Source organism: Melopsittacus undulatus, chromosome Z (genome assembly GCF_012275295.1).
Source record: "Melopsittacus undulatus isolate bMelUnd1 chromosome Z, bMelUnd1.mat.Z, whole genome shotgun sequence".
In the NCBI taxonomy this organism is placed as follows: domain Eukaryota; kingdom Metazoa; phylum Chordata; class Aves; order Psittaciformes; family Psittaculidae; genus Melopsittacus; species Melopsittacus undulatus.
The window spans coordinates 22,697,561-22,724,194 of NC_047557.1; the positions used below are offsets into that span (position 1 = coordinate 22,697,561).

Below are 26,634 nucleotides of genomic sequence, written 5' to 3' on the forward strand. Positions count from 1 at the left end.
GTAATGGAGGAGAAAGTAAAAACTAAAATTTAGCAATCAATCTGCTCCAGTGATTTGCTCCCTTCTTTTTATGAGGTTTATGATAACTGCTCTTGTAGGTGAAGCACAACCTTGTACCAGTTTTTCAAAAAATGCAGCATGTGGCTGCCAATGTGTACTTGTAAGCAGGACTTCATTATTTGAAGGAAAGCTTACAGTTACACCTTTAATGTCCTGTATGACTGAAGAAACGACAGATTCATCTCTGTAACAGCGCTAGTTTAAGGGTTAAAATAATAGGTGACATTAATTTCATGTAAAATATAAGCATATTACTAGAAAATGCAAGTAAAATATACTACTTCATGAAGAGCTTGCCATGGCTTCTAACTTTTGCATTTTTATCCTGAAGGGGCAAAACTTAAAAATACTTCAAAATAGGCTAGAATAAAGTAAAACTGTATGCACTTTACGAGTTCTTTCCTATAAGCAAATGGAATTTTTGTGCAGACTCTTCCAGATGGATTATTGTTACAACATAAAAGCCTTGGGCCCTCATTTTTGTAAAAGCTACTCATATGGAGTTTTCTGAAGCCTTCCTAGTCTAAACAGAGGGATGCAAGTGCAGCACTTGTTGCAACCTATATAAAGTAAATCCGTAGCTTCTCAAACTAGTGTTTGGGATATCAGGTAGTAGATTTATCAACACAATTTAAAAGTATGTGTAGAAGTACTTGAAGATTTAAGGGAGCACTTTTAGTAAGTAGCATCTAGAAACTAAACAGCACAGGAGAACCAGAAAGTGAAACTAAGCACACAGTTCAGTCATTCCAACTAATGGAAACATACAAAGAAAACAAAAAAGATAGTGGAAATTAAATCTGTTAAGTTCTCAGTTTTAATAATAATCAGACATACAATGGTGACAGGCCACAGTATAATTGGCTTGACACTATCCCTTTTAAACAGATGTTACACAATAATGCTTCTACAAATGTAACAGCTAAAAACTATGCATTTCTTACTTACGCATGGATCAGGCTGGACAAATCTGACAGGCCACCAACACCTGCAGCAGGGCCACCAATGGCATTGGACATCATCCCTGACATCCTGGAACAGTTTAGCACAATGTTGGCATTAGGGTATGCAGGACCTTTACAGTAAACAATAAATCACAGTTCTTGTTTTAATTGCTCAGAGGAGATAAGCTGCAAGAGGAGGAGACTGCTGTAGTTTACTTACAGTAAGCAAAAATAAAATTATTTTTTTATCCAACTTTTATCAATTCAAAGCCTTAAAAACCTTTGTTTAAATGGTACCCCATTTTAGTACTTACAGTTGTTGAACTTGAGGATTCTGCATTAAGCTTGCTGCCTAGAACAGACAACACATAGTTGAAATTATGAGACATTTACTACTTAGATATCACTGAGGAAGATAAGGGCATCAAAAATAAACCAGGAAACATGCTGTATTCTGTGTTCTATTACACAATTAAGCTAAGTTTATATACACAGAGATGTACAGTCCCCAGCAAAAAAAAAAAAAAAATCATCACAGGAATGTATTTCAAGGACAAAAAGCTGAGACAATTTGTTAAATCATATGAAAAAACAGCTGTTACAGATTCAGACATAAAAATACAGCAAGATGACATTAAATATAAAGTCTGTACCAGAAAAAAAAAATTTCAAGGACAAAAGTTTGCTTTTGTTTTTTGGAGAAAGATCTATATTGTATTTCTGTATTTTGTTAATTCTCAGCCTGGATAAATCAGCTTTGCAATGACTGTTACTGCTGGGTATAAATTGTTAAGATCACAGGCACAAAATACCACAGAATATTCACAGAGTGTGAAGTTTTTTCATAGCATGATTTTGTGGTAACATACCTTCTACGATAACTGTAGTTAAGCATGAGGTTATTTAAATTTCTCATTCATAAGATACCTCAAAAAATTATATTGTGTTTACCACAGTGTAAGGGTGTATATGGACAGATACTATGGAATAAACCAGGAGATGTTTCAAAGTTAATAACCTAGTTTGTCCAGAAATCAGTGTTTGTATGAATACAAGACCAAGAGGCACAATGCAGCGTCTGCTTATTCACTCTCTTATTAAACATACTACAAACCCCAAATACATGCAATATTCATTTTATTTATCAGTATCTCTGTACATGTAATCTATATCAAAATTAAATCAACTGTTATTCTTGAGTTTAGAGTTGGGATATAAAATGCTAAATACAGGTCAATTCTATGGGTAATACAGGATTTTTTTCTTTCTTTCTTCCATCAGCACCAGTCTGATCTAGGTTAGGGGACCCAAGAATGTAAGGCAGAAGTAACTTTGTCACAGTCAGACAGTGAGTTAATTTTTTTCCTTAAAAACGAAAAAATACATCACAGAAAAATAATTCATTCCTTCCTTGGAGAATGCCCTATGTTCTCTTCACTTAACTAGGCATCTTCTGGAAATCATGTAAAAAAAACTTTTCCCCATAGTTTCCCCAAGTTTCTCCATATTGAAGAGTACATCTTTGACTCTCTAAACAGATGCAGACTATCTTAGTAGCTCAAGTAGTTGTTGAAGTGGTACACAGAATTCCAGTGCTATTTAAACACTAATGTCATCAGAGAACTCACTCACTTCTTCCTTGCCTACCATCAATATTAGCTGGACCATTGTACTGGACTATATGTATCTCCCTCTTGCATGCAGTGCACTTCCATACAGAACCATTGGTTGAAATGTCCTGTCCTAATAAAACTACCAGAGGGGCAGTAACTACTTGGGGACAAAACTACAATTTGCCAATGTACTATGTACACTGTAGTGGAAGTAAAGGAATGCACTACAGGCTGTTTGTATTTCTTGTCTGCGCATCATATGAAGTTTTGCACACTTAATTTTCAGAGATAAACAGAAAGAATTTATTCCAGAACGAAAGGTCTCTTGGGTAGTTCTCCCCAGGCAGAATTCTTCAGTCTTGAATCTGAATCAACTGCTATTCACTTAAGAGGGGATATCCCTGTACTTGTTAACTCCTATATAGAGAATAGCAAAGAAATTTTCACCATGCTATTGACAAGTGTTTTACTATCATGCCATCTATAAAACCAGCATAGCTACTCTATGTGCATTGTTGTTAATAAGCATGATAGAATCAATTGGAAATAGGACAGGTGTTATAGGAGATTTATGTTTCACTTCTTGTTTCGCGCATAGAATTACTTAGAAAGCTTAAATGCTGTATAATGAAACCACTGCCATTATAATAAGCATTAGAATTGCTTGTGTTATTAGAAAGAGTTGTTCTTAAAACTTCAGTTTTAAAAACAATATAAAGCTTGAAATATACTCACCATACTAATGAATGCAGGATTGTTTATCAAGCTTGCCATGTCAAAACTCAGTCCAGTTCCAGTCTAAAAGACAAATGGCAACTGAAGGTAAGTTTACCTACAAAATCCTCCTTAAACTGTTGTAAATAACTAGATACAGAGCTAACTTACAGGACTGGACATGTCTCTTAGTTTCTGTTCTGCTATTTTCAAATTTGATTTGTAAGAGTCATTCTCTGGATCAAGATCCAGTGCTTTTTGATAACTGGTAACTGCTTCTTCATATTTATTCACTGAGGTCAGAGCCAACCTAATGAGAAATAAAGAAATCCTGGGTAGAACATAAATTACCATCAAAAGATAATGATACATTTTCTGTTCAATGTCAAACAGTATCACAACTAATTTTTAGCTTGAGCTCTAAGTAAAGCAAGTTTTGCTATTGTGCTACTACTGCTTAGTGTAACAAGCACTTGTTTTTGCAGTAGGGATAATCCATTAGGAACTCATCTGGTATTGTATGTTCCATTTATATGCAAGTTTAAGAACTCCTTGGCATCATCAAGTGATTCAGTGATAAATGGGTAAGTAACACAAAGACATTCTTAATATGAGTTTTGCAGCTTCAAGAAACCAAACAACAGAACCACAAGTTTCAGCATAATAGATATTTGTCTTGGGATGAGTTCAAGTTTCTCCTTTCAGATCTTCTACTTCAACAGCTTGAAAAGGGGCTACACAGAATAGTAATAACATTTGTAAGATGCTGTAAGAAACCCTTTTATTGGAGAAGTCTGCTTAATGTTTTGAAAAAGAACCATCTCAGACAGCTCAGGAGAGCACAGGGCAGATCTACCACTTCTGAAACAGTGTTTGTTTTCAAATTTGATTAGCTGCTACATTTAAAACACCATCTTTCTTTGAGCTATTCCAGAAGTCCATCTGGCTGCAGTTTCTGTTATGACCTTTGTATTTTCAGTTTATACTTATGACAAAACTAAACTTATTTTTTGCACATTTTGTGGAAGAACTGTATAACCCACATTCAGCTATTCAGTACTCCAGTCACTCTTTGATATGTGCTGGGCTGCACAGACTGTGTTGATAAGCCTGTGCTAATGCCCACTAAAACGGACCTCTGTTTTTTATCTCAGGCCAGAGAGCTTGGTGTGTTAGATACAGTCACAGCCATCACAGTGATGATGAATTCACTAACAGCATGAATCTCCAGGAGCTTCCAGTAATGTTCCTGGATGAACTTATACAATATTAATGTTTTCTCTCTTAAAACAGATACTCCCTTAACACAGTTACTCCCATAAAAACCATTCTCCCTTTTGGCTCATTTACTTGCCAAAAGTGTCTGACCAGACAAGAAATGCAATTCGGTATTTCTGTGATGCAACTGTGGGGTTTTTTACAGGGGAAGTATGCAAAATTCCGCTTCTTGGAACACAGGTCAAGACAGAACCAGCAAGTAACAGTTTCTTTGCTCACAACTCCTACCCAGACATGTGCTCCTTTGGGGTCATGCTGGCAATACCACTTTAACTGTCTACATGGCTCCTGTGTCTGCATATTTCTGTGGCAGTCCTACATCTTTCTGTAATATACAGAGTTGCTGCCAAATCCTGAGAAAAACTAACATGCTTGCATAATGCAGTCAGAAAACACAGCTTTCTCATAAGGAGTTTCTGTTGAGGTGGTTTCTGCACTTGCTTTTTTTAGTTACTACTAAATGAGCACTGTTTCCTTATTAAGCTTATGCCAGATGTATTATTTTATCCATCTACTAGCAGATACAAGGAATGGCTTGTAGCTCAAAATATACCCTTTATCAAAACAACCAGATGATTAAAAAAAAGAAAAAAGAACAAAAAAAAAGTAGCTTGATTGCCTAAGAATGATCCCACTTAACATTGTTTATCAAAAGGCACAATGGTCTTATACCCCTAACTCTAAAATATCTTCCAATTCCCATTTAAATCAACTGTAGCTTCCCTCCATCTCACTGAAACTGTGGAATCTCAGGCTCTCCTAAAGAGTTAAGAAGGACAAAACCAATTCAACAGTCCCTAAAATTTTGAAATTGATTAATCATCTCAAAAGCCAGGCAGGCTACCTTTGTATTAGTAAAATAAACTGTATTGTGGAAGGGTTTCAAGTGATAGAACTCCATCATCTTTGACTTTAAATAAATGCGCCCTGGCATGGTTTGTCCCAGGCCAATAAGCATTATCTCAGACAACTTGGGGGCATGGTTCAGAATTTAACACAGGCCAACGCAATTTAGCAATAGGCAGTTTAGATGAGGCCACTCCATACTGCAACCTAGACTTTAATAACATGGACACAGGCCATTTTGTGCCAGCTGACCCAATGAACAATCTCAAGCATTTTTTAGTTTACTAGCATAGATATAACCTCAAAAGCCTCACGCAGCATTCTGCCTACACTAACAACATGTTTGATTACTGAAAATGTAAAGCTGAACATCTTGAAAGAATGGACCTTCATTCAAATAGATAACCCATTCAGAAGATTCTTGAAATTTTTTCAGGTAGCAATTAATCAGACCCACCACCTAAAGAGGCGATACTGTTAATCTCTCAGACATGACTGAGAAAAACTACCAGAGGGACAGAGCTTAGCCTTGCTAAAATACTGGCTTTCAAAGAGCTACCGAACAGAAAAATTCAGCCTCTATCCAGCCAGTTTTAGGATTCTGTTCTCTCAACAGCATCATTAATAGATTCACAATTCCAACTGCAGAATTTTGATTACTCATAACTAGGTAGGAGGTGCAAAAACACATTATGATTTTCTAAACTAAAATTCACAAAGTTGATAAATTGAAAGAAAAAAGAATTGCAAACTGAGGAAATCTGATATGAAAATGCTGAGACCAACCACATACATAAAACTTAACTTGCAGCCTGACAGGGACATCTTCAGAAAATCACTGCAATTTCACAACAAGTATGTCAGCTAAGCAAAACAACCCAGCTCCACTACTTCAGAATATGATTTACACTTGGGTCTTCAGTGTTTTCTCAAATTTGTATTAGCTTACCCCATTCTGCCATATGCTTTGCTGTACTTCGGATCTATTGCTATAGCACTCTCACAATCTTTTATTGCTTCATTGTAGTTGTTGAGCTTACTTTGAGCAGCAGCCCTAAGAGAAAGATGAGAAGGAAAGGAGAGAGCTTTGTCAAAAAAGCAATAAAGTTAAAAAAAAAAAAAACAAGCTGGGATATTGCCATGTGTAGGACCAACTTTCCACTTCTTTAATCTTACCGACTTTTCAGTCACTGTTTAGGTAATGCCTCAGCTGTCCTCAACTAAGTGGGACAAGCAAATGTTCCAAATTAAGTATGTGCTTAAGTTCATTACCAGACTAGAGTTTTAGAGAACACACACTCAACTCTGAGGACACAAAGGGTAAACAGTTCTAAGGAGCTGGTTTAGATTCAGCATATGACTATGTATGTAAGCATCATGATACCTGTTACAAGAAGTGAAATTCTGAAGTAGTATTTTACATAAAATTATTGCTCAAGCAAAAGTATTTTACACAATGCTGGAGTTTTCCAGCAAGAAAGCTGTCATTTTGAAGAATGTTACAATTTTTCCCTGCTCAATTATTTAGTGAAAAGAAAAAAAAGGACACTGGAACAGATGAGTAAGCAAAACTTCCCCAGTCTGAAAGGTCTCAAAACATTACTTGTTCTTCCTTGATAGTGTATATATATATATATATATATATATATACACTACTGGAGTATAAATGACAGTTATTTCCATTTCATAAAGCATTCATCTTGTTTATTAGGAATGCCAGATGCTACAATCATCACTATACTCAATCCTTTCTCCTGTGATAACCTCCAAATTTCATTTTTTACTTTGATTAAAATCTCTTCTGAATGGGACTACTTTTATATTTTAAATATTTAGGCTACTTAACAGTTGTCCAACTCCACAGATGCCAGTGGATAAAAGCTGGGGAAAATGCTTAGTTTCTCATGTTTGAACAGAAAATGTTTTTTCCATGTTTACAAAAAACTTATACATCTAGTTTAAACTTGGAGGGCACCTCAGCTCTTTTTCTTACTGCTATGCATAAAAAGCAATACTATTGAAGGCATTATGTCTCCATTGCTCCCAAACTAGCTTAAGAAAAGTAAGAAAAAGGCCTGTATTTATTCAAGTAACTGTATCACCCACAAAACACCAAGCAATTGCCTGTCTTCTTTTAAGTAACTTCATACATTACTGTAATTACTGACATCAAGATTTATTTTTGTCCTCACAGATGTGCTATGTGACGATGTAACACACAGTGAAGGATTTTTCCTCTTGCCAATTGCAGATTTGGTGCTTAAGCCTATTTTGAGGAAACTTACAGTGATTTTGGAAAGTTTTTGAATCTGTTCTTCCATTTCCATTTTATACCTAAAGTCACATACATGGTCAGTTTCCTCAAGCAAAATAGATGATACACACTTTGAACTGCATCTTAAAGATGTAAAATACTAGTAAACTGCTAATTTCCTTTCTTTTTATGCTTGCCATGAAACACTGAAGCTTTCATTTGACATCTGATATTTGACATCTGATAAATGTCATTGCATTTATCAGACACTAAACACTGGAGCAATGGAAGCACAACTCCAAAACCAGAAAAATCCTCTGGGTACAGTGCCACAAGACCAGACTGACAGGACTGAAGTTAATATATCCTTTTCATAACAGAGGCACTGAAGGCTGTACAGTTGCTCTAGAGACAGGCTAGTTCTAGTAGGGCTCATAGGCTATGCTGCCTTTGCTCTTATGCTGGTTTTCTGGGCAATATATTGAAAGAATGTACTTCTGCTACTGCACTTCCAGACTTCATCTGCTTCCATGTCACTGTGTCTTCACTATGGTGAAGAACAGATTATACAATGAAACTAAGACCTTGATATTTTTTCAGCAGGTCTGAAAAAAAACTGGTGAGTATTTATACAATGCTTAAAATCTTCAAAAGAGTACCCACATTGATCATTTTTTTCCAAGGGGAAATCAATACCAGGTGAGATAGCAATGGCATCTGAGTCAACACAACACCAGCAAAAAAGATTTTTATTACTTTCAACAGACTGTGTATCACAGCCTATGTTATGATTTAATATAGACAGCCTAACTCACAAAAACCTAATATCAAGTGTTACAAGTAATTTTAAAGCCCATATTACAGCTTCAACTGACATGCTGAATGAGCTCACTTTTGCTTTAGATCTTTCATAGAATTAACATGATAACTTTTTGAATAGTGGGGTATTCTAGCTTCACATTGTTTTGACCTGCTTCACAATTTATCTTTAAAATAATGAAGTTAAGGAATTAAAAGAGTGTTGTGGGTTTTTTTTTTTACCTGTTGCAATAATAGACTGCATTTTTTGGATCCAGTTCTATAGCCCTAGTATAACAATCGACTGCAGCACCATAATTTTCTTCTTTCATATGATTATTACCTGAAATAAATTATAAAAAGCTTTTAAGTAGTTAAAAGATACCATGCTATGTATGAAAGAAATAGAGCAGCCACGTTATAGCACCTATATAAGGAAGTCATGACTCCAGTTTTTTGAAATACATTAAGTAGAGTTGGCATGGAATAATGCAAACAAAAACAACTACTATGTCTGTAAAGTTTATTAATGTGCATTGTAGTCCACCACATAAACCTTTCGTTTCTTATTTTGCTATTTTATACTTTCCAGCTAGTTTCTGCCATTAAGCAAAGATCACTGTTGAGAAGTGTAATTGTAATTGCAGTTCCACTCTAATACAGATTTATCAGTCTTAACTATCTTTGCAAGCCTCATAATGCAATAGGCTGCATGTTAACTCCTTTCTGGTCTCATTTTCTCACGTCCCAACAACTTCCTTGTAACTATCCATCTAACATAGACAATGAAACAAAAGCAAAACTAAACTGTTTGTGGCACAAAGCATTCTGATGCCACACAATTTACTCATTATGATAATGAAAAGTAGGCATAGAACATGAAATCTAAATGATTCAGAGGTAACATTTATCACTACCAAAGCTCAGAATTTCTACTCTAGAATGAAGTTCATACTTTTTATATTTTTAAGGCCAGTGGAAAAAAAAATTACTTTTCTATGTAAAAAAAAATCTGGAGTAAGGTCTTTCAAAACAAAAGATAGATATTTTACACATTCTTTCCTCCCCAGCACAGTCCAGACTTGACAGTTCCTTTCTTTCCTGATGACAAGAGTAGTAGATAAAAAGTCCTAGTTCAGAGTGCCCAAGTTTAAGGTTATCCCTGGTCCTGGAGCTATGGATCTTTTGGCCTGCTAGGTCCTATAGAAGCCTTGGTTTCCCAGAAATGTCAAGAATTTGTCAGGAAAACAATGGGCTTCCACAGACTTTCTTGTATTTTGGCAAAATATTCCAAATCTCTCCCAAAATAAGCAAGAGAAGAAATAGGTCCACAGGTTACTACAGACATGAGATAACTGCATAAGCAAAGGCTGGAAAAGTTCAGTCATTGCAAGAGCTTGACTGATAGAAAGGAAAAGACTGTGCAGCAAGCAGTCCAGTGCCTGTACTAACTGAAAACAACTATACTTCATTTATTTGTGAATATGGAGAGCTTAATAAACAAAATCAGGTTTACATAACTAAGTATCATCAAGATAGTACAAAATCACCTCTTCCTAATAATGCTATTCTAGGCTGTAATTATAGTGAGCAATCCCTGCCAGTGAGAAGGCAAACTAAAAGTATAATTACATTTATGCTGTTAAAATATACAAGTATACTTTGACTATACACAAACAGACACCTAGCCGTATCTGCCTCAGTTCTAGAGGCCCACCATCCGCGCATCTTGCCTTTGATCTAAGTTAAAAGTCTGTACATTAAATTCTGTTGTCAAATGAAAGCCTTGCAAGTTAGCTGCACTCAATGAGATTGCAGCAGTTAACATTATTCTGAAACAAAACTGCCATCAATGACTATCAAAGTGGGAATTTCTGACACTGCTCTGAACTAAAGATAACCTGGGGTGCAGGGTAACTTTGAGCTAGTATCAGCAGGTACCTTTCTTGCCCTCTCTCCAGCTTAAAATTAACTAAGAAAACAGATAAATAGCTAGACCTACTATTTCTGCTGAGATTAGGCAATTCAGGACAAAAAGAAGAGCAACTCTAACACTTTATTTCAATGCCAGACAAAAATTCTTAAGACAAAAAACCCCACAAATGGTTATACTTCTCACTGTGGATCTTCTGTAACAAAAATACTACCTATTGTTATAATTTATCCTGTGGTAATATTCAGGTCTTTTCAGGATCAAGCCACTGTTACATTACCCAAACCTGCACATAATCCATGCTCTTACATAGCTTATATTAGGGCAGTGTCAAGTGATATACAAGGGTAGGCAAGTAAATTATTTACTAGCCTAGAGGGTAGAGTAGTTCCTAGTTTTATAATAACCAAGAAAAAAAAATCAGGTATCTGACTATAATTTTCCATTTAATAGCCAGTTTCTATTGAGAGCAGAGGATAACCAGTCTGGTGGACACAGAGGTGAGGAAAGTGACTCCATTTTTAAGGACATACAAACAGAAATATATAAAGAGTTATAGAATTAAAGTATTATAGAAGATATGGGTCTAATACATGACCTTAAGGTCCTTTGCAACCCTAACTATTCTATGATTCTATGAAATGGACTTTCTCAAGTTACCTAATTTATCTCCCTAACTCAGGGCAGAGAATACTCATAATTGAAAAGTATGGTAGTGGTGATTGATGACACATGAAAATCATAGAACAGTTAGGGTTGGAAAGGACGTTAAGATCACCTAGTTCCAACCCCCCTGCCATGGGCAGGGACACCTCACACTAAACCGTATCACCCAAGGCTCTGTTCAATCCCTTCTTGAACACTGCAAGGGATGGAGCATTCACAACTTCTGTGCGCAGCCCATTCCGGTGCCTCACCACCCTCACAGTAAAGAACTTTCTCCTTATATCCAATCTAAATCTCCTCTGTTTAACCCATTACCACTTGTGCTATCACTACAGTCCCTAATGAATAGTCCCTCCCCAGCATCCCTGTAGGCCCCCTTCAGATACTGGAAGGCTGCTATGAGGTCTCCATGCAGCCTTCTCCAGGCTGAACAGCCCAAATATTCTCAGCCTGTCTTCATACGGGAGGTGCTCCAGTCCCCTGATCATCCTCATGGCCCTCCTCTGGACTTGTTCCAACAGTTCCATGTCCTTTTTATGTTGAGGACACCAGAACTGCACACAATACTCCAAGTGAGGTCTCAGGAGAGCAGAGTAGAGGGGCAGGATCACCTCCTTTGACCTGCTGGTCACGCTTCTTTTGATGCAGCCCAGGATATGGTTGGTTTTCTGGACTGCGAGCGCACACTCCAGCCGGCTCACATTCCGTTTCTCATCGACCAACAACCCCAAGTCCTTCTCCACAGGGCTGCTCTGAATCTCTTCTCTGCCCAACCTGTAGCTGTGCCTGGGATTGCTCCGACCCAGGTGTAGGACCTTGCACTTGGCATGGTTAAACTTCATGAGGTTGGCATCAGCCCACTCACAAGTGTGTCAAGTTCCCTCTGGATGGCATTCCTTCCCTCTAGCATATCAACAGAACCACACAGCATGGTGTCTTTGGCAAACTTGCTGAGGGCGCACTCAATCCCGCTGTCCTTGTCACTAACAACGATGTTGAACAAGACCAGTCCCAACAGCCATCTCTGAGGGACATCACTCATTACTGGTCTCCAGTCAGACATTGAGCCATTGACCACAACTCTGCATGCAGCCATCCAGACAGTTCTTTATACACTGAATGGTCCACCTATCAAATTGATGTCTCTCCAATTTACAGACAAGGATGTCATGTGGGACAGTCTCAAAAGCTTTGCACAAGTCCAGGTAAATGACATCAACTGCTCTACCCCTGTCCATCACTTTTGTAGCTCCATCATAGAAGGCCACCAAATTGGTCAGGCAGGATTTCCCCTTAGTGAAGCCATGCTGGCTGTCACCAAGCACCTTGTTGTTTTTCATGTGCCCTAGCATGCCTTCCAGGAGAATGTGCTCCAAGATTTTGCCAGGCACAGAGGTGAGACTGACTGGTCTGTAATTCCCTGGGTCATCCATTTTCCCCTTCTTGAAAATGGGGGTTATATTTCCCTTTTTCCAGTTGTCGAGAACTTCACCTGACTGCCATGATTTTTCAAATATGATGGCCAGTGGCTTTGCAACTTCATTCGCCAGCTCCTTCAGGTTCCGCGGATGGATTTCATCAGGTCCCATGGACTTGTGCACATTTAGGTTCTTAAGATGGCCTCGAACCCAATCCTCTCCTACAGTGGGCCTAAGGTCTTCATTCTCACAGTCCCAGAATCTGTCTTCCAAGACTTAGGTCAGAGCATTTGCCAGTGAAGACTGAGGCAAAGAAATCATTAAGAACCTCAGCCTTCTCCAAATCCAGGGTAGCCAGTTCTCCTGATAGCTTCTGGAAAAGGCTCAGGTTCTCCCTAGTCTTTTATTCGCAGTGTACCTGTAGAATCCCTTCCTGTTATCTTTCACATCCCTCATCAAGTTTAACCTAACTGGGCCTTAGCTTTCCTAACCTGGTCTCTAGCTTCCTGGACAACATCCCTGTATCCTTACTAGGCCACCTGTCCTTGTTTCCATCTTTTATAAGCCTCTTTTTTCCTTTGAATTTTCCTCAGCAACTTCTTATTAATCCAAGGAGGTCTCCTGGCCCTCCTGCTGCACTTCCTTCTAGTTGGGATGCAACACTCCTGAGCTTGTAGCAGCAGGACAGGAAGTTTTAATTTTATTATGGGAAATTAACCAAAGGCATTTCATGCAGTTACGAACTGCTTAGTAATGCCCCTGATAGCTGACACTTTAAATGGCCCTTTGTCAAAGTAGAGACCCTTTCAGTTTTTTCAGCAGAGACATGAAATTACTTTAGTAACACCATACAAAGACTAATACATAGCATGCATTAATTTAATTTCCTCAGTCTTCCACAAACCCATGTGGGCTGACAGACAAGACAAAAGTCACAGATTTAAACCCAGTATTGCTGTAATACCCATACCTGGAAAGTGCTGACTGTCAGTACAGTACAATAATCATATTGAGTGCTACAGATACTCTTCAATTCCATGAGCTGGCAGTAACACACAGCAAAATGAAAAGCAAGCATGTACAGCAGATATGTTACAACTTACTAATCAATCTTCAGTTCTGACCTAACCTTGTTTAAGCAGTTATCCTTAGAATTCAAGAACTAATTAGTAACTTCACCAATTAGGAAAACTTACTTTCAGAGCCAGTAATTAACTGCATTCATGACTACAGATGGCCAGTTTTACGTCAAGACAGATATGGAACTTATTCACAAAAACACCAGAACTTTTTCCATATCACTATCCTGAAATTTTTGAGAGGATTAAATCTGCCTTGCAATTAGAAACTTAGTTATTTTTCCTAGAATCTCAAATATCTGAAAAACCAGTAGGTCAAAAAAGTGTGATTTATAAAGCATCAATCCACCTGATAACAATTCACATCTGTTATTAGTGCTACCTGCCTTCTCCCCATCCTCCACTTCTTTTTTTGGGACAAATAAAATGGATTCCTTCTCAGGTAGCATCAGTGAAGACTTCTGTGCTTCAGGTGCTTTTCCTTACATAACAGCAATAACATTTATCAAAAGGGAAAATAAACAACTGGCTTTTCTGCAGTTTTTATAGAGCACACAAATTATTTCACAAAAGTGAAATACTAACCCTAGTAAGAATTTTTCCACTGGCTTCAGATGGGTCAGCTTTCTATCTATGCTTTCAAATTCAGCTAGTAGCACATAGTCTTTTCAATACAAAATAAAAAACTTGTGCAGCAATTTCATGGACAAATAGAGAAATCTACAACACACCAAAAAATAACTGCACATTCTTTAGAGCATCTACTATTCAGGAATATTGCCCAGGACTTTATATTCTGTCCCTTAGCTTTTATGTAACTTCACGAGCAAGGGAGAGAACAGACTGTATTTTCTTAAACCCCACGTGGAGCAATTCACTTAACCTTCTTACAATATAACAATCACCAGAGAATATAAGCTTAAGGCTTTGTACAGCCCAGCTGCTATACTATAACTAACCATGATGACCCAGAAGTCTTATTAAAAAGAATAAAATATTTATTCCTATGTTTACCACAAACCTTCATCCTTCAGCTGATCAGCCTTTTCAACATCCTCTGGTAAAGAATCCGAGAGACACAGCATGTCATTCTGTATGCAAACAAACCAAGATTTCTTTAATCAAAATATTTGCCTTGATTTTATATTAAAAACTGCCTTCATCATGGGCAGCACTGTATAAACAAGCAACCAGATTTTCTGTAGTGAACAGGAAGTATGAAAGAATGAAACATCACCAAAACATCCTTACAAGAGAAAGACAGCATACTTTCTGCTCCTAAAATCCATTTACAGCTCACCACACACTTTAAGGAGGTCAAGGGAAAGAAAGCTGGTATGTCTCTAATGTGTTTTCTTTGCTTCTGACTCTCCTACTTGCTAACCTAGTGGCTCCTGTGTTTCCTGTACTGAGGTTCCTAGATCACACATATTATTAGGAAACATTTTTGAAGTTCCCATTTTAAGGTTAATGCTCACGGGGATGTTTTTAAAACTGAGCAACTAAACTATTTTCAGAAGGGAGCAGAAGCATCAGCAAACTGCAAATGACCTCAAGCACCTTGCAGACATTTATCTCTAGGAACTGCAAAATGCTTAACTGAAGAGTAAAATCCTTCAACTGACAAAGAGACAGCCACTGTTTAGAATTTTCTGCACAGAATTGTCCAGCAGAAATCAACTCCTCTCACTGCCCCAAAAGATTCTCATTCTGGTAACTTTAATGGAAATTCCACTTTTCATGTATTCCTTAAGTTTCTACATCATTTTGACCTATACAGCACATCAAGGTTGTGTATACAATATCAAATCTTAACACCTACTGGGAGAGTAACTCTAGAAGCTAATGGAATTCTTACCTTATGAAAAGAATTTGTGAAAATTTCTATCAAATGCTGTGGAGGTGCAAGATGAGTATCTTCCAGGTTAATCTTAAACACAGTCTCCAGACACTGAATTGCAACTTACAAGAGGAAAAAAAAAAGAAAAAAAGAAAAATAATCAGTTTCTTAAGAGAAGTATAATTTCAGTAATTCATTTATAAATCCTAACACGGTTTGGGCTGGGAGGAACCATAAAGATCACCTGTTTCCAACCCCCCTGATTTGAGCACATTCCACTAGACCAGATTGTCCCTGGCCCCATCCAACCTGACCTTGAAAACTGCCAGAGATGGGGCAGGCCCAACCTTTGAGGGCAACCTGTGCCAGGGCCTCACCACCCTCACAGTGAGAATTTTTTGCTAACAACTAATGTAAGTCTATTCTCTTCAAACCAATTACCCCTTGTCATATCACTACACATCCTTGTAAAAAGTCCCTCTACAGATTTCTTGATGTGATTCATTTCTTTATTCAGCTAGTAAAGGCAGCTTTTTGAAACTTCTCATAAAAGAAAGAGAAGCTACCTGATCCCCCTAAAATTGGCTTGCAGAAAAACAATATATGCAATATAGAATCCATACTTTTCAGCTGTTATTCTTTAACCAGAATTGTTTAATTTCATTTTTATTGAAATTTGAATTTATTTCAATTTATTTTTATTTCAATTTTTCTGTTTAAATTCTTTCAATCATTTAATGACTATTTAAAAAAAAACAAAAACAAACATAAACCATGAGAATTTGACAAAAGCACCACAATTCATAATATAATTATGCATGTCACATACTCCACCTCAAAACACCACAATTGCCATACATTTGCATGGCATAATAGTTGGGGAAAAAAGGCTCATATTTACTGTAAAGAATAAATGCAAAATATTTATTAGTCTTAGCTTTTTTAGAACAAAGTATGTTTATTTGAAGACACTGCTTATTAACAAAATGCTTAATCACAAGCTATTATCCTATTTAAAAATATATCTTCAGTATCCTTTCACATATTCTGCTGTTTAAGGATTAAATGACCTTCCCAAACCTGCAACAAAGAAAATACAATAATCAACTGTTAAAAAAGCAGAGGCAAATACCTAACTGAAGTTTTAAATGTGCTCACATATTTTTAGGTAAAAGAACAATGCCAATTACTACATAAAATTCTGCGTGTGTATGTGTATTCTGCGATTATAGTATCTTGAATTATATCATTATTTTCACTATCATCTTGAGAATCTAGTACAATGCTTTTATTAAGGTATGACATCTAAATGTTTTAGATTAAAAGTGAGGAGGGAAAAAGAAGACTCTTTGCAAACCCTAGACTGAACAGAAAAATTAGTTTTTAAACTCAAACTATATATAAGCAGGAGTAGCTGAATTCAAATGAAGTAATAGTAAAGAGCGAATCTCAGAATTTAAACTGAATTTTAGTTAGATGTTAATATAATAAATATAGTTTGAAACATATTTGCATTATAATGAATCTGAACAGTAGCCCAAAATTAGAAAAATAAAATTACTGAAAGTTAACTACAGTAAGGCCAATTTGAGGAACCTATTTTCTGTCACAGCTGGAAAAAAGATGAAAAATTTTACAGGTAGACCTGTAAAATAAAAGGTAAAACCTGGAAGATGTAATTTTTTTTTACAGATCTGATAAAGTACAATATAAATTATTCAGAAGTAGTAAAGTATGGTATAAAATTAATGCTGATAACATGTAACAACTGAATACTTTGCTAAATATACATACAACTTACACCTACAAATAAATGTTAAATGCTAAAAATTTATCAATTTTCTGGTTTCTAAATTACCCAGCAAGAGTGCTGAAGGACTTGTATTAATCACCTTTGTCTCCTGCTACGTAGAAAAACGTAACTGTCAAAAAGTAAGCACTGGTTATACTGAATTCAGGATCGTATACTAACAGTACTTACTATCAGGCCTATCATAAAATCAGTGGAATTACTTTTTTTTTTTACATGGTTTAAGATGAAGCCACTTGCCATAGTATATTTACCAATTTTCCCCTCAAATTTGTTTTTACTTCAAGGCATTCCCTTTCCTGAATGCCTCACCTTTATTTTATTTAAAATAAACCCCCCTCCATTATCTTTTCAAGACATTAAGTCTGTGACACCAACTCTCTATTATACAGGAGATTTCTGCAAAGTGCAGCAGTGCAAATCATGCTTAAACAACTTAATCTTTAGTATTATTACTACTAAGCATTTCCATAAAATAATCCGTTTTTACAGTGAACTCCCACATTTCTCCTTTAATTGAAAAATAGAATTTATAATTCCTAAAGTCTATCACAGGCAAAACAAAATTAGAAGCTCTCAGAAGATAAACACATAGGTTAAAACAACCACTGTTTAACATGTAAGCCAACAATAGAAACCTGTGTAAAAATAAACAGAGCCAAACCAGAAACTCCCAAATCATAAGATATATTAAGTTGTGACAGATCAGTAACTACCCTGTTTTACTGTTATACGAAAACCTGACCCCAGTAAAGTCAAAAGAGCAAAGACTTGGCTTTGTCAGAAAAGTATCTTAAGAGACTGGACTGCCAGCCTCCCATTATCCTATTATCAAACTGAGGCACTGTCAACTGCTGCAAGCTCGGTATCATCAGGAAGTTGGAAAAGACTTGCTGCATCATGTGAGCTATTAATCTAAGATTTTTCCCATGTCTGATGTTAAAAGCCTGCTTTCAGAGGCCTAGGCATTTGCTGAAGGTTGTACTGACCACCCTGCAGGTCTGTACAGAGACCCAGCTCCCTGCTAAACAGCTGGGGCTGACAGAAATACCCACTGCCTGATAGCAGAAGCACCAGGGCTACACTGGGGTCCAGCTTAGCATCACCAGTGCCACATACCTCCAAAGATTTTTTGCTGTCAAAGCACAAGTTGCAAGCAACAGCAAGGCATCACTGCACACATGCAGGCTGTTTTTCACTGAACACTGGATATTAATTGGGCTGCTGAGGCCCCTTTAGTACTCAGTATCATCTTGCTTCATTTCACACAGAATCTTCCCCATCTCAAGTATTACATCCATTCCTCTCCTTAAGGGGTGCACTAAACTATTCTGGAAACACATTCACTGCAATAAGCGGATCTTACAAGTAATTAAAAAAAAAAATCACATCCATGCACAAATTGTAGAGAATTTCTCTTTTAATCCCACAGAAATAGTTGCTATAGACAAGTAAAAAAAAAAACAACAAAAACCAAAAAAACACAACAACAAAATAACCTATAAACAGGAAAGAGAAATAACTGCCATTTAAACACACTGTATAAAATACAACTTGGAAGAAGTGAAGCTTCTACATCATACAACAGAGTTGAGGGCTAACCAGCAGAGATCTGTATCACTGCTCTAGATCCTAGGTTGTAAGGGAGTGTTTCTCTGGTCTAATCACTTTCTCAAGACAACACATTTGTATTCTTCATGCAAGTATAAAATTCCTAGAGGAAATTCACACTGGCATTGACACTGCTTTGTAATTCAAGCATGCAGAATGCAGGTTGTCAACATAAATGGAGCTTGAATACATGCTAGGCTGTTATTTTGATAGTCTCAATTTTATTGGTGATGCTACTAGCTCTTTTTGTTGTTTTGTGGGGAATGGGAGCTGTTTAATTACTTCCCGCACAGATACTTAAATCATACAGTATTTCACCTTTTCACAGATACCTAGTAGGTAGATAGGTAACAATGAAAAACATAAATTTTTTTTACATCTTCACTTAACATTAGACACTTAAATGAGGCAGACTTGGGCTACTGCTTCTCCACAGACACTAGAGATATTTTGCACAACTGAGTCAATTATTCAGAATGCCCGCCTCCTATCCTCTAACACATAGCATATGGTACCATGCTTTTGGCAGGGTACAGCTCTAAAATTAGGATTTGATATCTGTATTAAAATGGTAAGTTTTATATCATCATCTGAGCACAAGTGGGTTTTGCAATATTTTTTTTTCTCAGAAAACAGAATCTTAAAATTGATTTCTTCATATAGACCTAGGCTAAAGCTGCTCTAAGATGTTATGAGGTAAGTTTTCAGTCATAACCCAATGTTTACCAGTTTTATTCTAAAAACAAAACTAATTCTCTGCACCTCTCATGATACAATTTCAAAAACCACTGCCTCCTTTCATCAGCGGAGCATAACCTGTTACAGGTTAAATTCATGGATGATTACCACTTTTCAAGTCTACAAATGCTCCAAATTCTGATGCAAAACCATATCTTCTTGCTTTTATTCTTTTGAGAGTATCCTTTGTATACCATGATATAAATGTTTTACTTGCTTACAGTACTGAACAACTACTGTAAAACGAATAGACACTGGAAGGAAGCACAATCCAGGTTTATCTTTTTAAGTTTATGCCTCTGAGAGGCAGGACTCACTTTGCACCTCAGGGAAATCCACTCTCCACACCTCATATTTCATGTAACTCAGTGATCAACTGTTCGTATGGTGTTTACTGCACTGCTGCTCCTAGACTTCCCCCTCTTACATCCAAATTCCTCCTCTGGTGGAGTGACACAACCAAAGACAGATTGAAACAGTGCCAAGATCTTTTAAATAGATGCTATGAAAAGCTCATTGGAAAATTAAGACTTTCTGTTCTTCTCTTGCTTAATTCCATGTCGTAACACCACCTGCCATGAAGTCTACAAGAATTATGGAAAAGGAATAAGAGTAGTACGAATACATTGGGTGGCATGGTTTAATGTGAGGTGTCCCTGCCCATGGCAGGAGGGTTGGAACTAGATGATCTTAAGGTCCTTTCCAACCCTAACTGTTCTATGATTCTATGAAGGATAAAGACAGATACTATGAAGTTACAAAGACTTAATGAATATCTGTCACTACAGGAATACACACTTAAATCCATGATCTACTAACATTCCCTCATAAATTACACATAATTCTTGTAAGTATGAAACACAAATCTTCCTATATACCAAGCCAAATACATAGAAATTATTTTACTTCCTCTGTGGCCAGCACAGTTACTATCGGACATAAAATACAGAAAGAAACAAAACCTTAAAGTAAAAAGAATCAGCAAGCAAAAATCTGTGGGACATATGCACAAACCATTACCATAGTTTGCATTACAGCACTGCTTAACTTAGAATCATAGAATAGTTAGGGTTGGAAAGGACCTTAAGATCATTTAGTTCCAACCCCCCTGCCATGGGCAGGGACACCTCACACTAAACCATATCACCCAAGGCTTCCTCCAATCTGGCCTTGAACATCGCCAGGGATGGAGCATCCACAACCTCCCTGGGCAACCCATTCCAGTGCCTCACCACCCTAACAGTAAAGAATTTCTTCCTTATATCCAATCTAAACCTCTGCTGTTTAAGTTTCAACCCATTACCCCTTGTCCTATCACTACAGTCCCTAATGAGGAGTCCGTCACCAGCTTCCCTGTAGGCCTGATTCACTTGATGTGAATCAAAGTATCTGTTGCTCAATATTAAGGCAGCATGCATTTTGTAACTTCAGAACATTTTAAAAATGAGAGATAAATTAACAATCTCAGAAACATTAAGATCATGATCTTATTCACAGAGAATATTTGGCAGCAGTTTCAGTTAGGTCTCTCCAGTTACTTTCCATAATAACACACACTGAGCAGTTTAACACATGGATTGATATTATATATATACACACATAAATATAATGTTAGCACCTTTGTCACTTACCTTCCAAGCTTTCTTGTTCATCTGGAGTGAAGGTATCCATCTGACTCTGCTCTCTCAGGAAATGGATGACTGCATAGACAAGGCGTTTGACTGATGACATTTTGAAATTGGCGAGTTCCTCCTATGTCTTAAAGAAAACAGGTTCTCTCAGAAAAAAATGAATTTTTGGAGCATTTCAACATCCCACTGACCTCAGTAAGAAGTACACATAATACACCAAAACTGATCCTCCACCAGAAAGCCTGATAAACTGACGCCTTGAAACAAGTGGTTAAACTGTACAGATCAGGGAGAACTCCTATAGTCATCAAGCCTAACTATCAGCAAAAGAGCGCAGATTTCCATAGATCCATTCCTGCGTGAGAGTTCACTGAGGCTAAAGTAATTTAGCATCTTATTTTTTTATGTATTTTTTTTTCATTTGGGTTTTATTTCTGATACGTATCTACTTGGAAACTGGAGCACATGCTGAAATCAAAATCACATTCATGAATATGTCGAGATACAGAAACACAGTTTAATAAAAGGTATTCTATTCTCTGACACGGTGCTATTGAATGGTTTACACTCACTTCGGACAAAAACTGGAACACTGTAACCTCGCTGCACACTTGTGATCAGTGACAGGGCTGGCTCAGCCTCATTTACATTCAGCATCAGCTGGGACTTACGTAACTCTGAGGACAATTTTAGTTCCAACTTTCCAAGTTATTTTTCCTTAAACCATTTCGAATCCCAAGTCCTATCCTTACCCTGTCGCCGGGGAAGCCAGTTAAACAGAGCGCTAAATGAACAGCAAGACCAAGGCCAACCCTCCCTACATTATTTGCTCTCTACAGCCCCCGCTGTGCCAACAACCCACGCCGCGCAGCCGCCGCCGGGCACCAGGGGAAGGCGGCTCCTCGCCGGAGGGACGCTGCCGCGGTGCACAGCGGCGGCGCCACTGTATTCGGGGTCCCCGCTCGCCGCCACGCCCCACCGGAGGCGTACAGGGTCCCGCTGCACGGCCGTCACCCGTGACCCTCGCCCCCTCCGCCCAGCTCCTCGTCCCGCCGCAGGCCCAGGGCCGCTCACTCAGGCCGGGAGTACTGGTCTACTCCACAGCAGAAGCCACCCCACCTACGCTCACCCCGGCACGGCGGGCACAGTGGCTCAGCACCTCTCACAGCCTCGGGCCCGATCCGCCCCGCCACCGCCGGGCTCCAGGGATGAGACGCTCCGGGGGGAAGGCGGCGCGCAGCATCCCCAACCCCACTGAGGTGTACCCACTACACAGACAGGGCATTGCCCTTACCGAGCGAAAGGCGAAAAGCGCTGTCCCCGTCTCTGTCCGCACCGCCGCCAGGTGGGAGAGGCAAGGGGCAGGACGGCTAGAGGAAGGCAGGGAGAGGGGAGGTGCCTGCAGTCCGTCGGTAGCGGCGGGAAGGACGTGAGGAACTGGCGGAAGCGGATACGCAGGTCGGCGGCGCAGGGCGGAGGCCTCTGCTCGCGGCCGGCCAGAGGGCGGGGCGGCTGAGGGAGGGAACGGGCTTTTCCTCCTCCTTCGTCTCCTCCTTCGTCTCCTCCTCCTCTCCTGGCGCCCCCTCCCCATGCTGTCCCTGTGCGTGTGCGCGGCTCGCAGGTAGGCGCGGCGGGGTGGGTAGCGCGGCGGGCCTCGGGCGCTTCACCGGCAGCCGCGGCTGGCGGTCTCTGGTGTTGGGCCACCGGACTGGGACCCGTGAGAGAACCGAGCTGCCCGCGGCTGATCGGGAGCCCTCGTCCTTCGGGGAGCCGGGCCTGGGCGTGGTGCCGGCTGTCCCCGGGCGGCCGGTCTGAGGAGGGAGGTGTCGGGCGGCTCTGAGGAGAGGAACGCCGGCGGGGAGGGGCGGGCCGTCGGCCGCAGGTGTGCGGGGCGGGCTCCGATGGGCCAGGCAGACAATGGGCGGGAAACTTCACACCCTACTGGTGTTACTGCCTCGGATCGTGTTTCTTGCAGACTGCCCTCTCTGAAATAGCCTCCGTTATGTGCGTTCAGGTGGGTAGGGCGGTGGGCCAAGCTTCCGACTTGTGCACCGAGGGTCAGCCGTTCCGCAGGAGAAATGGGCAGGAAAACAATAGAGTGAGGACTAAGGCAATAGCAGTGGGCTTTGCAGCAAGGTGTATGTGAAGGGAGACCCAGCAACGTGTGTTTAATGGCTTTGTAAAAAGGTGTGTCGCTACTTCACATTGTATGTGAAGGCGAGTACAAATAAATTATCAAAAACTTATAAAGGATTAATTCCTTTCTCTGTAACGAATGCTAGCTCTAAACGGACCCAGAAAGGCTGTGGGAGAAGGCCTGTAGGCAGTTTTAGATGGACAAGACAAATGAGCAGCATTGTCGAAATAAAGAAGGCAGAAGAATATAAGCAAAGGAGCATGTTTAACAGGGAACATGAAAATAGTAGGAAGGTCACAGTGTAAATACATTGTGGTAATAAGGACTGAGCTGAATTTGAGTGTAAAATTACGAAGATGGTTATTTCTTGTGGGATTTTGAGGAATGGCACTTGTGTGCTTACTGCATGAAACATACTATTTTTGTGCTATTTCATAGCCTTTGTTCAGCTTGAATTAAGATTGAGGAGTACCAGCAGTTAAAAAAGAAGTACCAGGATTTTTTCTTTTCATAAGTCTATTGCTGTTGTCAAGTAATTGACCAGTGTACTGTTGTTGAATAAAATTAACATTATTTTCCTAATATACATTTATGTTCTTTTTGTGTAGTCATTTTCACTGTTCTCCATATTGTGTTCACGGTCCTTGTTTGAACTACAGATTTTTTCTCACAAAAGGAACAAAAGGAAAGAAAGGGAAATAAGGACAGAAGGCTTTTTCCTTTAGAAAAACAAAACAAAACAAAACAAAAAAAATCTACCTTTGCAATTTGCATTTGAAAATTGAAGATTCCTCCTTCTTAAGCAATAATAAAGTATTGAGTATTGATTTGAGTTTTGAGGGTTTTTTTTCATCATTTGTAAGTACAGCGGGGAATGGTCACTGCACTTCATCACTTCTGATTTCTGTTTTCAAGTCATCATTTGAGAGTGCCCAAATAATTGTCTCACAAAAGAGAGTAATCCTGAATACCTAATTATGACCTCTAATTTTCATAAGTTAAGCAGCTGGTCACAGAAATGTTGAGTAGCAATGATTCCTAGCTTCTGTTTTTCCCCACGGCATCTTAACGTGAGGTAAAAAAGACAGATCTTAGTACGTTTCGAGTATCATGCTTTACATTGAATGAAACTACGTAAAGCATCCAGTTCTTGTCATTGAAATAGGTAGCTTTGGGAAAGGAGAATATTTACAGTTAAATACTTTTCCTATTGGAATCCAGAAGATTCAAAGATTAATATTAGGTAAATAAAATGTATGGGAAAAGGCAGGCTAAACTGTAGATTAATTAAGTTCAGTTGTGTGTTTACTTTTTGATGATATTCTGAGTAATGGGAAAAAATATCTAAATAAAAGTGGTTACACTGATTTGTGTAATTTCATTCTCTTAAAATAATTCTCTAGGATTCTTGAATTAGAGAATCTTCCTTTGAAAGTCTTAAAATCAGGTTTTGAGTAGGAAAATAGATGTATGTGGACTCTGGAAAAAAGCAGAATTATATTTAAGATCTAATTTTAGATTTCTGTCACTGGAAGGAAACTCTCAACACTGGCTTTTCTCTTGTTGAGAAGCAAACCAGCAAGAAACTGGGTCTAGGGTAAAGAGGCAGATGACATTGGAGGCCAAAGAAATGGGAAGAACTGTTATAGTAATTTTCTTTTTTCATACTTATTTTCATAGTATATGCATAAGCTATCAGGTTCAGCAATGGGAGGAGCTAGCTGAGACACTTGGAACATTTTTTCTTTTCCCTGTGTTCTGCAGATGACACAAACTCCTCTGTGTACTGCAGCAGCAATTTTTTTGTGTGTGATACAAAGCAACAGCTCCCACCTTTGTAACCATGTCAAGCTCCAAAACAACAGTATGTCTATTAGACAGAGTTTGCAAAATAAAATTATTTCCTGAACTGGTTGAGAGAAAGATACTGAGCTCAGAAGCATTTTGTGGACTGAATTTGACCCATGGAGCACCAGTTGGACCACACTGTTAATGTATATTGAGGATGTCTCTGTTCTGTCATTCTCTCCATATAGGAAAAAATGCCTGTCTTGGAAAGATTTCTTTTCATAGGATCATAGAATAGTTAGGGTTGGAAAGGACCTTAAGATCATCTAGTTCCAGCCCCCCTGCCATGGGCAGGGACACCTCACACTAAACGGTATCACCCAAGGCTCTGTACAACCTGGCCTTGACCACTGCCAGGGATGGAGCATTTATCACTTCTTTGAGCAACCTATTCCAGTGCTTCACTACCCTCACAGTAAAGAACTTCCTTATATCTAACCTGAACTTCCCTTGAGTTTGTACCTGTTACCCTTTGTCCTGTCACTGCAGTCCCTAATGAAGAGTCCCTCACCAGCATCCTTATAGGCCCCCTTCAAATACTGGAAGGCTGCTGTGAGGTTTCCATGCCGCCTTCTCTTCTCAAGGCTGAACAGCTCCAGTTTTCTCAGCTTATCTGCATATGGGAGGTGCTCCGGCCCCTGATCATCTTTATGGCCCTCCTCTGGACTTGCACTTAAATGGACTTGCTCTGGGCTGCTTTTAAATGATTCAGGTTATTTCAGAAGTCTATCCATTCTTCTACAGGAGCCAGGATCCAGGTACCTTAGGGAGCATGTAAGATAGGACGAACATTCAGCACTATCTTTTCAGAAAACTGGTAACTTACCAACACAAAGCCAGTTGTCTTATATGATCTTGTAGAAAAAAAATTGTAATACCTTTTTTTATTGATAATCTTCCTAGAACTGTGTTTGATCTCTTCCAAAATTATGTCAGAGGCAATGGGGGTAAAAAATGATACATGTTCACTCTCTCCATCCTCTTCATAGTTGTAGAAATCTCTACAATACTCCTTTTTTTTTTATTCCTCTTTTTGCCAGTCTGAAAAATCCCTTATAGTTAGCTTTTCTTTGAATGGAGTCTATTGAAGTGCATTGTTCAGTGCAGCTGATTGTTGCTAACTCACTGTGATTTTATAACACAGAAAAATCAGGTGGGAGAACAGAAGATGAGAGTATATAACTGCAGAGAGGATCAGAACTGCGTATAGTATGTGTGTGTTACACGTTATTACAGGGTGGTGAAACGAATCTTTGTGTTTTGTCCTTATAGCAGCCTTCCAATATCTGAAGGGAGCCTACAAGGATGCCATAGAGGGGATCCTTCATCAGGGACTGTAATAATAGGATAAGGGCTAATGGGTTCAAACTTAAATGGGAGGTTTAGGTTAGATATAAGGAAGAAATTCTTCACTGT

The 26,634-nt window shown here is 38.8% G+C and overlaps 2 protein-coding genes across 3 annotated transcripts in view; one reads left to right on the forward strand and one right to left on the reverse strand.

Annotated features, from left to right (window-relative positions):
* SGTB (small glutamine rich tetratricopeptide repeat co-chaperone beta) overlaps positions 1-22,755 on the reverse strand; it is a 51,496-nt gene extending 28,741 nt beyond the window's left edge. Inside the window, exons 1-10 of one of the 2 annotated variants that reach the window (XM_031051515.2) lie at positions 22,528-22,755; positions 21,234-21,360; positions 15,462-15,565; positions 14,625-14,694; positions 8,751-8,850; positions 6,405-6,509; positions 3,503-3,641; positions 3,353-3,415; positions 1,319-1,356; positions 1,009-1,092 (exon numbers count right to left, since the gene is read on the reverse strand). In XM_031051515.2, coding sequence (XP_030907375.1) covers positions 1,009-1,092; positions 1,319-1,356; positions 3,353-3,415; positions 3,503-3,641; positions 6,405-6,509; positions 8,751-8,850; positions 14,625-14,694; positions 15,462-15,565; positions 21,234-21,333 — 803 coding nt within the window. In that variant the 5' untranslated portion in view covers positions 21,334-21,360; positions 22,528-22,755. The remainder of the gene's footprint in view (positions 1-1,008; positions 1,093-1,318; positions 1,357-3,352; positions 3,416-3,502; positions 3,642-6,404; positions 6,510-8,750; positions 8,851-14,624; positions 14,695-15,461; positions 15,566-21,233; positions 21,361-22,527) is intronic. The other variant, XM_005151911.3, reaches the window with a different exon arrangement.
* Positions 22,705-26,634, forward strand: part of NLN (neurolysin) — a 36,017-nt gene continuing 32,087 nt past the window's right edge. Inside the window, exon 1 of the mRNA XM_005151910.4 lies at positions 22,705-22,854. Within this exon, the coding sequence (XP_005151967.3) occupies positions 22,823-22,854 (32 nt within the window). The 5' untranslated portion in view covers positions 22,705-22,822. The remainder of the gene's footprint in view (positions 22,855-26,634) is intronic.